The 10,697-nt window shown below is 45.5% G+C and overlaps 1 protein-coding gene across 1 annotated transcript; it reads left to right on the forward strand.

The window, feature by feature from the left end:
* Window positions 1-390: 390 nt before the first annotated feature.
* On the forward strand, window positions 391-7,782 carry ZNF394 (zinc finger protein 394). Its single transcript, XM_068565871.1, has 3 exons — window positions 391-915; window positions 1,695-1,821; window positions 6,381-7,782. Exons 1-3 carry the CDS (start codon window positions 505-507, stop codon window positions 7,775-7,777), a joined length of 1,935 nt encoding a protein of 644 aa, XP_068421972.1. The 5' UTR covers window positions 391-504; the 3' UTR covers window positions 7,778-7,782.
* Window positions 7,783-10,697: the final 2,915 nt, after the last annotated feature.

Here is a 10,697-nt window from a genome sequence, read left to right on the forward strand (position 1 = left end):
TTAACTTTCCCTAAAACAAAATTTACAAAACTTTATTCACAGATAATGTGTTAAAGAATGACATTCATTTTTAAAGGAAGAATATCCTTTAGTTCGGTAACCTTAAGGACTATAAGCGCCACACTGCAAGGTACTCGTGCAGAGTATCTCTGAAGGGTGAGGACAGCGAACCACAGAGATGCACGTCACTCCTCCGGGGAGCCTAGAGAGGCCCCGGAAATGCCCGGGATTGGGCACCGCAGTGAGTCGGGGACGCACTTCCTGCTGGGGCTATTAGTGGTTTTTGTCACGGGACTTGGCAGCTTCTGGGAGGGGTAGCTGCGGGTAGGAGGGGGCTGGGAGGGGGCTGGGAGGGGGCTGGGCAAGGTGGGGGCTTGTTAGGGACGGGACGGTGGGCAGCCGCTGCTTTGGGGAGATCCGATGAGCTCCGTGGCTTTTTGCTGGGTTTGCTGTCATTTCACCTGAAGGCAGAACTCCGGGAAAGTGCGCACTTGCAGGAGAAGGATGAGTTGGATCTGGACCGCAAGTCAAGGCAGGGTCGCTGCTCTGCCCCTGAGTGACGGACCTTGGATAGTGAAAGTGGAGGAAGATTCACCCGGAGGTGGGGAGTCCGACCCACCTGGGGACTGTCCGGATCCCGAAACTTCCCGACGGCATTTTAGGCGGTTCCGTTATCAGGAGGTGGCCGGACCCGAAGAGGCGCTGAGCCGACTCAGGGAACTTTGTCGTCGGTGGCTGAGGCCCGAGGTGCACTCGAAAGAGCAGATCCTGGAGCTGCTGGTGCTGGAGCAGTTCCTGACCATCCTGCCCCAGGAGCTCCAGGCCTGGGTGCGCAAGCACTGCCCGGAGAGCGGGGAGGAGGCTGCCGCCTTGGTTTGGGCTCTACAGAGAGAGCTTGATGGGACCTCACGCCAGGTGAGGAGTGAACGTGTTCTGGTGGTGGGAATGGAGGTGTGAGGGATGCTGTGGGCTTCATAAGTTCTTTCCTTATTACATTTTGCGTGAACTTTAGGATGTGTATGAAACATGAGCCCTTTAACCTAATGGGATGTCATACCATCTCCAGGTAGGTAGGGTCAGAGTTGTTAAACTGTAGGACACCCAGCTGGTGCCGCAGAATTGCTTGACCTGTGGAAATGCACACATCTGGTGTCAGAAGTGAAGGAGTGTTGTAGTGAATATTCAGAGTACTGAGAACAGAGGAGACACACAGGAGTGTGGTTTTCCTTTACAAGGAAAGGAGAGGCTCAGGGGAAAACACATTACTGCTGTTGGTGAGGTACCGTCCTCTGAAGATAGAACTTTGTATCCATTTCACAGGTGAGGGAACAGCGTCTGAGAGCCAGCACTGCAACTCGGGACTCCGGTTAACCTGTATATTTTCAATCCATATCAGGTTTCTGCTTTGATAAATCACAGCAATATAACCCAAATGAACATTTTGCTCTCCCCCACAAGTTAGCGTAGACAGTTCATAGAAAGGCTTTTCAGGATTGCAGGAGAATGCCAGCTTCTGTTTCTGGTCACTTTGCAACTCCCGCATCAGTACAAGGCTCACTGATAAAGACTCCGTTGGTCGTGACTCGGTTTCTCAGCGCTCGCAGACTTCTCTCTGGAGTCCGGCTTCATCCTGGCACTGTTGGTGACGCCATCCTGGGACGGCAGGTGCTGAGGGAGGTCTTGTGTTGTTTCAGGGGTTGGTGACAGTCCCGGATGTGGCGGTGTCTCTAACCTGGGAGGAATGGGAGCGTCTGGACCCAGCACAGAGGGACCTCTACAGGGAGAGTGCGCCGAAGGATTATGGGAACGCAGTCTCGCCAAGTAAGTGCCCTGCCTTTGCTTGTTTCCAGCTGTGTGTGATTTGTGGTGGGCTTGCTTCAATAAATCCCCCAGCCAGCCTGCCATTCAGACAAAGGTTGAGAGCCTTCGAGTCCCTTTTGTGACCCAAGCAAGACCTCTCTGTTCTGTATTGTTAGGTGATAGAGTCAGCTTTTTATTTTGGTTCATTTTTTAATCAAAATACATAAGAAAGTATAAAAACGTATAATGAGCACCTGAGGATTCACCACCCAGGTTTATTGAATTTTAATATTGGCCGTGGCTTCATTTTTTTTTCTGAAGAGATAATATATTACAGCCATAGCTATAGGTGAAGCTCTGTGTACCCTCCCTGAAAGCTCTTCCCTTGATCCTTCTGCAGAGGTAACCAATATCCTGACTTATCATTTCCATGCTTGTTTTATATTCTTTCTACATATACATGTAGCCACATATACACATTGTCTCTATATAAATGTATGTAAACACATAAATATGTAAACGTATATAGTATTTTTACATGCTTTTATGGTATATAAATTATATTACTGTATGGTTCTTTTGCACCTTGGCTTTTTTCTCAGCATTACATTTTTGGGATTTATCCATGTTGATACGTGTAGCTCTAGTTTATTCATTTTAACATCTATATATTTCATTGTATGACTATTCCAATATTTACTTATCCATTCTCCTGTCAATGGACGTTAAGGCTTCTAGTTTTTCACCGTTACACACAGTATTATAGCAAACGTTCCTGTCTCTTTCTCCCTGTGTTCATATGTAGGAGTCTCTGAAGAGAATATACTTAGGGATGTTTGCCCATCTGGCTGTCCAAAATGATGGGAGCCAATTTGTACTCCTACCAGCCGTACATGAGAATTCATCTTTCTCCACACCCTTGGCAACATTTGGTGTTCAGCTGACAGCATGATGTCTTAACCCAGTAGCCCAAGTGTTCCTTTTAGAATGTTGGGTTGCATCATACCTCTGCTCAGAACCTGAATACTCCTCATTTCACGCAGAGTAAAAGCCTGTGGTGCCTGATGGGACTTGGCCCTGTTCCCTCCTGCTCTCCCCTCACCTACGCCCCCAGCCTCACTGACCTTGCTGCTCCTTGAGCGTGGTGGGCATCCTGCCTCACGGTCTTTGCTCTGATTGCTCCCTCTACCTGGAATATTATTGCTCCGGATCTCCACCAAACGGACTCCCTGACTTGTTTCAAGCCTGTGCTCACATCTCACTTTTCGGCGAGGCCTGACCTGACCGTCATGTTAATACATGATTCCTGCCATCAGCCGCCTCACAGATCCCTCGCCTTGCCTGACCTGGTCCATAGCATTTATTACCCTCTGACATCCTATATATTTGACTTTATGTTCATCTATTGTCTGACCATCCCTTCTGGAATGTCAGCTCCACAGGGGGAAGGATTTTTGTCTGTTTTGTTCATTTATATCCCAAGTGCCAAGAATAGTGCCTGGCATAGAGTGGGTGCTCAATAAGTAATACTGTTAGGATTAATGAATGGTGTATCCTTATCTCCTCTCCTTTCCTCCACTGTCTTTTAAATTGTTTTGTGGCTGTTCTTTATGTTTTTGATACTAATCCTTTGTTATTTTATTGGTTATAGAGGTGGATTGTCTTTCTAACCATGGTGTTTTTGTTATATACAATTTTGAAATTTTAATATAGTCAAATTTTTCAGTCTTTTCCTTTATGGTTTGTGTTTTTCAAATCTTCTTAGGAAAATAGGCCCTTCTCAATCCTGATTCCAACTTCGCAGAGACAACAACTTTAAAATCTTTTCACCCCTTCCAGTGGTATTTATTTTCATATTTCTAAATAAGATGCTTATTCTGCTGGGTTTTTTTTTCTCAGTTTCAGTTATTATCTCTTGACTGCCTGCTAAGGAACACAGGGTCGTGTCTCCCCAGCATGCTCACATTTAGCAGTCCGTAATTCTCTCAGCATAGTTAAATCAGTCTGTTTTTGTTAAGGGAGTATTTCAGTATTATGCCCATATAAATATTATCTATATTCACCCACCTAATATATATGATTGTAAGTCTTTTCCTTTACAGCTTTTAGTTTTTCCCAGAATTAATAATGCCTCATTCTGCACGTGCCTCCTTTTCTAACTCCTGAGCACTAGTTCACCCACAAACTCTGTTAGGAACGTAAACCCCTCTCAGTGAGTTCAGATCCATCAGATGGGCCATCGGCTTCATTCTCCCCTCGGAGAGTCCCTCCTGAAGCCTCCTCTGCTCCAGGGTGGATGGGCTTCTCCAGGTCAGTTACACAGCTGTTGTCCTAGAACATTCCTTCACTCTCACCTTTTTCTCTTTCCCGGATCCCATACGATTTTCTTCCTTGCTTTACCCCCTCCATGTGATACAGAACGACCTCCAGTATATTACAGAGAACATATACTTGGGAACTCGATGCATGTCTAAACGCCTTTATTCCTCTCTCACATCCAGATCATGGTGTGGCTGGAGGCAGCATTCTACTTTAGAAATGACTCTACCTTTGAATTTTGAAGACGGTGGATTTTGTAACTAGCTTGCCATGTTGCAATTGAGAAATCTGACGCCACTGTGATATTTTATCCTTGGTGTGTGATCTGTTCTGTGCAGAAGCCTTTAGGAGCTTTTCTTTATTCCTGCTGGTATGAAATTTCACAATGGGTGTGGCTGGGTGTGAGGTTTCTTTTTTCATTCATTGTTCTGAGTAGTTGGCGGGTCCTGACAATATAGACGCCCGCGTCTTTGAGTTGTGAGAAATTTTTTGTAGTATTCTTTTATTTTATCTATTTATTTTTATCTCATTTTTTCCTGTTTTCTTTCTGGGATTTCTTCCAGTTGGATGTTGGAACTCATGGGCTGATCCTGTAGGGTTCCCTACCTCCTTCCCATTTCCTTATCTTTTCTTCCCCTTTCTGGGAAATCTCCTTAGCTTTATTTTCCAACTCTTAGGTTGAAATATTTCTGCTCTCATTAATATTTTGAAGAGCTTTTTCTTGTTCTTTAAACATCCCTTTTCTTTTCTTTCTTTTTCTTTTTTAAGATTTTTTTGATGTGGACCCCTTTTTTTAAAGTCTTTATTGAAATTGCCACAAGACTGTCCCTGTTCTATGTCTTGGCTCTTTGGCCGCGAGGCATGCGGGATCCCAGCTCCCTGACCAGAGATCGAACCTGCATACCCCGCATTGGAAGGCGAAGTCCCAACCACTGGACCACCAGGGAAGTCCCGAAATATCCCTTTTCTTATTTTTTTAAATAGATTTATTTATTTATTTATTTATGGCTGCGTTGGGTCTTCGTTGCTGCACGCAGGCTTTCTCTAGTTGCGGCGAGCAGGGGCTACTCTTCATTGCGGTGCATGGGCTTCTCATTGCAGTGGCTTCTCTTGTTGCAGAGCACGGGCTCCAGGCCTGCGGGCTTCAGTAGTTGTGGCACTCAGGCTCAGTAGTTGTGGCTCGGGGGCTCTAGAGTGCAGGCTCAGTAGTTGTGGCACACGGGCTTAGCTGCTCCACGGCATGTGGGATCTTCCCGGACCAGGGCTCGAACCGTGTCCCCTGCATTGGCAGGCGGATTCTTAACCACTGCGCCACCAGGGAAGTCCCAAACCCAAGCATTCTGACTGGAAACTCTATTGGGAAGGACTTGTGAACTGTGATCTTCAGGACCGGGTCAGGCATCAGGCGCTGTTTCACCTGGGAATTCCCACATGTCAGTGTCTCAGGGTCTTTGGCCCAGGCTGCCAAGTTTTCCCATAGAGAGATTCAGTCAACAGATATTTCACTGTGTGTCTGCAGATAAGCCAGGCGCAGTTCTAGGTGGGAATCCAGTAGGGACTAAAGCCTACGAAATCCCTGCCCTTTCTGCCGGGAGGATGTCAGGCTCGGGGCTGACAGTTTGAACCTGAACAGAGGACAGTGCATGGAGGTTCCACCAGTCAGTGTGTCCATTTTCACTTGACTCTCCTCATGGGAAGGTGGTACCTGTCCCCTGTTCTCAGCTGTGCCTCACGTCCCCAGTCCCGAATTTACCTGGTTCAGCCTTCCTGGAGAGTAAACTGCAAGAATTCTGGACTGGGGGATGGAATCCTTCACAGACTTTCCATCAGTCCTAGATTTACTGCCTACCCAGAGCCTGCCTTCAGACTGGCGGCACCTGGTGTGTCTGTTACTGTAACTCACCCACCAATCTCTCTTAGTAAAGCATCCTGCATGCACGGGATAAAGGTTGTACCGTCTGTGTCGACACCTTCTCCAGTAATGCCTCGTGTAATACAGTGATTCACACAACAGTGCAGTGGGGCTGGGGCAGGAGAGACAGGTTGGCCAGCAGAGGCACAAGTATAAAAGGAAAGAAACGGGGTTTGTACAGGTAAATGTGAGCACATCTGACAGGTTAGTTAAAATAATTTAACTTCAGGAGTGGTTTCATGGAGGACGTTAAAAGGGCTTTGGTGGGGGGGTTGTTTTTCTGCTAGCACTTTCTTATTCACTCTTGCGCAAGGATGAAATGTCAGCAATTTGTATTTTCATGTTTCAGGTTTGGAAACCAGAATTGAGAACAAAGAGTTGATTCTAAAGCAAGAAATTCTAGAAGAAGTGGAGCCACAAGGGCAGCTACAAGGGTCCCAGGAGAAGGGGCCCCTGTCTTCCGAGTGTGGGGATGCCCATGAGGACAGGATAGAAAAGCCCTCAGGTGACCCCTCAATGCTGAAACTTGAAAAGTCTCCTGAAGATCAGGGAGTCACCAGCATCTCAGATCTCAAGAGTGCTCCCAGAGAAGAGGGAGACTCCAAAAACAATGAATTTGGGCCTAGTGCCAAAAGTTCAAACTTTGTTCCTGCTCAGCACATCCAGACAGCAGAGAGACCCATTACCGGTGATGAACGTGGGAACAATTGCAAACACAGGTTAGATACCGTGAAACCTCATGAATCTCTTGACAGTGGGGAAAACTGCCATCATTCAAGCCTACTTGAGGCCCAGAGGCGGTTCCATGAAGAAAGACCTTATATGTGTGACACCTGTGAGAAGAGTTTCAAACAGCGTTCCGACCTCTTTAAACACCAGAGAACCCACACCGGGGAGAAGCCCTACGGGTGTTCTGTCTGTGGGAAAAGCTTCAGTCAGAGCGCTACCCTCGTTAAACACCAGAGGACTCACACCGGAGAGAAGCCTTACACCTGCCCCAAGTGTGGGGACAGCTTCAGACAGAGCTCAAATCTCAGTCGGCATCAGAGAGTCCACATGGGGGAGAAGCACTACACGTGTCATGAGTGCGGGGATATCTGCCGTATCTCCAACCATTTTAGACATCAGAGGACACACCAGGGGGAGAGACCCTACACGTGTGAAGAGTGTGCAAAGAGCTTTAAACGGTGTTCTGACCTCTCCAAACACCAGAGAATCCACACCGGGGAGAAGCCCTACGAATGCCAAGAATGTGGGAAAAGCTTCAGTCAGAGCGCAACCCTCGTTAAACACCAGAGGACACACACAGGTGAGAAGCCGTACACGTGCCCCAAATGTGGGGACAGCTTCAGACAGAGCTCACACCTCAACCGGCATCAGAGAGTCCACATGGGGGAGAAGCACTACACGTGTCATGAGTGCGGGGAAATCTGCCGTATCTCCAACCATTTTAGACATCAGAGGACACACCAGGGGGAGAGACCCTACACGTGTGAAGAGTGTGCGAAGAGCTTTAAACGGTGTTCTGACCTCTCCAAACACCAGAGAATCCACACCGGGGAGAAGCCCTACGAATGCCAAGAATGTGGGAGAAGCTTCAGTCAGAGCGCAACCCTCGTTAAACACCAGAGAACTCACACTGGAGAGAAGCCTTACAGATGTCTTGAATGTGGGGACAGCTTTAGACAGAGTTCACACCTCATCCGACACCAAAGAATCCATAGAAATAAAGCCCCATCATTTTGACATGCTTCTGCATGAGCTGTTTTGTTTCTCTCTCTCTCTTGCTTTCTTTCCAGAAACTACATTCTTTGGCTTTTGGAGTATTTCAGTAATCGTGGGTCATACTGCCTTGGGCATCACACCCAAGAAAGATTGAGTCCAGCTAGAGTCTAGGGACGCCCTTTGGTAGCGTATTGCCTTGAAGCAGGACTGCGTGAGTCAGGAGCCCCACCGGAACGCACTTTCCAGCAGAGCGAGGGCGGAACCGTGAGAGTTCTGTCCTTGTCACTCTTCTGGAACCTCTGCTTTTGGACCAAATCTTGTCCCTCCTGTGACTTCCCTGAGAATGTATTGCAGTCACTTAGAATTGTCTTCCTACTTAGATGGTAGATATTTTATACTCCAGAACACCTTGTACAGTTCAGTGCCTACAAGAGGCGCTCTATATATTTGACTTTTTTAAAAATTAATTTTGCAGAGTCCCTCTTTCTTTCCCATTCTTTCCTTGTTGGGTTAAACACAGCTAAGAACTTGGATTAGAGCCTAAATCTATCTGATTATCTTTCTAGTGCTACCCACTGATAATATGCATTGCATCCAAATTTTTTGAACTTTTTTTTTTTTAAGTTAAGGGAATTTAAGTACATTATTGGATATCTGGGAAAACAATAGGGGAAAAATTACCCAAAATCCCAACACCACAATCCATTTGATACCGGTATTTTGGTGTATTTCCTTCTGATTCTTTTTCTATGCATATTTCTCTATATAACAAAAATCACAGTGTTTACATTTTATATCTTCTTTAGTATTATGTCTTGAGGATTTTACTTGGTTTTCCTAAACTTTATGCTTAATAGCTGGTCATTTTCCATCAAGTGGATGTAACAATTCCTTTTGTTGGAAGTTTCAGGTCTGTCTCATTTTTCATTGTTGCAAAAAATGCTGTAGTGAATGTCAGTGTAATTTTAGGATTTGGATTGTTCTTTAGAATCTAACGCTATGTTCAGAGAAGTAGAATTCCTTGTTCAGTGTTTTAGTTATTTTATGGCTTTCAATACACCTTCCCAATTTCTTTCCCCCAAAGCAAGTGCCAAATTACATTCTATTATGAGTGTACCCAGGAAGAAAAAAAACAAATTTTTGATAAACTTGTAGCAATCTTCAGCGAGACTCAAAAAGCACTAACTATAAAAGATTGATAAATTTAACTACACTGTATTAGGAAAAAACAAAATAGGAATTACAGCCCATGAAGATGAAAACATACTCAATTACATTAGTAATAAGAAAAATGCAAATTAAGCCACAATTAGATACTATTTCACACCTTACAGATTATCAAACCTTTCAAAATCTGTCAGTACCAAGTACTAACAAAGATGTAGAGTGGTGGGAACTCTCCTCAGCTATTGGTGTGTAAGTTGTTACGTTTATTAGGGAAAACAATTTGGTGCTACTTCTTAAAGTTGAACATGTATATAACTTATTCCCAGGTCTTTTCACAGGGAACCAAGAGGCATTTGACATGCTGTTTTGTAAAAGCCCCAAATTGCAAACATCCTGAAAACTGATCAGCCAAAGAAGAGTTTCATAAATTGTGCTATATTCCTGCAGTGGGATACTCAGTGTCAGTGAATATGACTGAACCACAGCTATACAGAGATGCATGATTCTCAACACACATGTAGTGAAAGAACAAGAGTATGATTCCATGTACATAAAGTTCCAGAAAAAGCAAAACTAGGTAATATATTGTCCAGACAGAGATAAGTGGTGTATCTACATAATGCAACAGAATGATTAACCTTTGTTGAAGAGGAAGGGAGATGAAACTGGAGAGAACATAAGGGACTTTTGTGATTCTGAAGGTGATTTATTCCTTCACTAGGATGAGGAGGCGTGGGTGTTTTTATTTCTGTCATATATATTCATATACTTTTGAACTGTGATATCTCACAAAAAACATGGAAAGTTTATTGTGAAATATTGTTAACATACACACAAGTGTAGACTAGAGGGAATGATTTTAAAGAACGTTCACATATGCACCACACCGATTAATCAATTCTTAATATGTCATATTTGTTTCATATCATTTTTTTTTTTTTTTTGGCTGTACCGCACGGCTTGTGGGATCTTAGTTCCCTGACCAGGGATCAAACCTGGGCCCCCTGTAGTGAAAGCGTGGAGTCCTAACCACTGGACCACCAGAGAATTCCCTTCGTATCATTTTTAAGGAAATAAAATAATATAGGACTTCCCTGGTGGCGCAATGGTTAAGAATCCACCTGCCAATGCAGGGGACACGGGTTCGAGTCCTGGTCTGGGAAGCTCCCACGTGCCACGGAGCAACTAAGCCCGTGTGACACAGCTACTCAGCCTGTGCTCTAGAGCCCGCGAGCCACAACTACTGAGCCCACACACCACAACTACTGAAGCCTCCACGCTTAGAGCCTGTGCTCCGCAACAAGAGAAGCCACCGCAATGAGAAGCCCGCGCAGCACAATGAAGAGTGGCCCCCGCTCACCGCAACTAGAGAAAGCCCACGCCCAGCAATGAAGACCCAACGCAGCCAAAAATAAAATATGAATTCATAAATTAAAAAAAAACAACAATGTATACTGTAAGGCAGTGGTCCCCAACCTTTCCAGAACCAGGGACCAGTTTCGTGGAAGACAATTTTTCCAAGGATGCGGGTTGTGGGGGGGGTGATGGTTCAGGCAGTAACGCACGCGACGGGGAGCGGCATATGAAGCTTCACTCACTCGCCTGCCACTCACCTCCTGCTGTGTGGCCCGGATCCGGTACAGGTCCTCAGCCCCAGGGTTGGGGACCCCTACTGTAAGGGACACTCATGTGCCCTCCCTAATCCCATTCCCCTCACCTTCAAGCCAACTCGTTACCCAAGGAGAGCACGTTTCTGTAGTTGTCCAGCATCACG

Source organism: Eschrichtius robustus, chromosome 16, assembly GCF_028021215.1.
Source record: "Eschrichtius robustus isolate mEscRob2 chromosome 16, mEscRob2.pri, whole genome shotgun sequence".
NCBI classification, from domain to species: Eukaryota; Metazoa; Chordata; class Mammalia; order Artiodactyla; family Eschrichtiidae; genus Eschrichtius; species Eschrichtius robustus.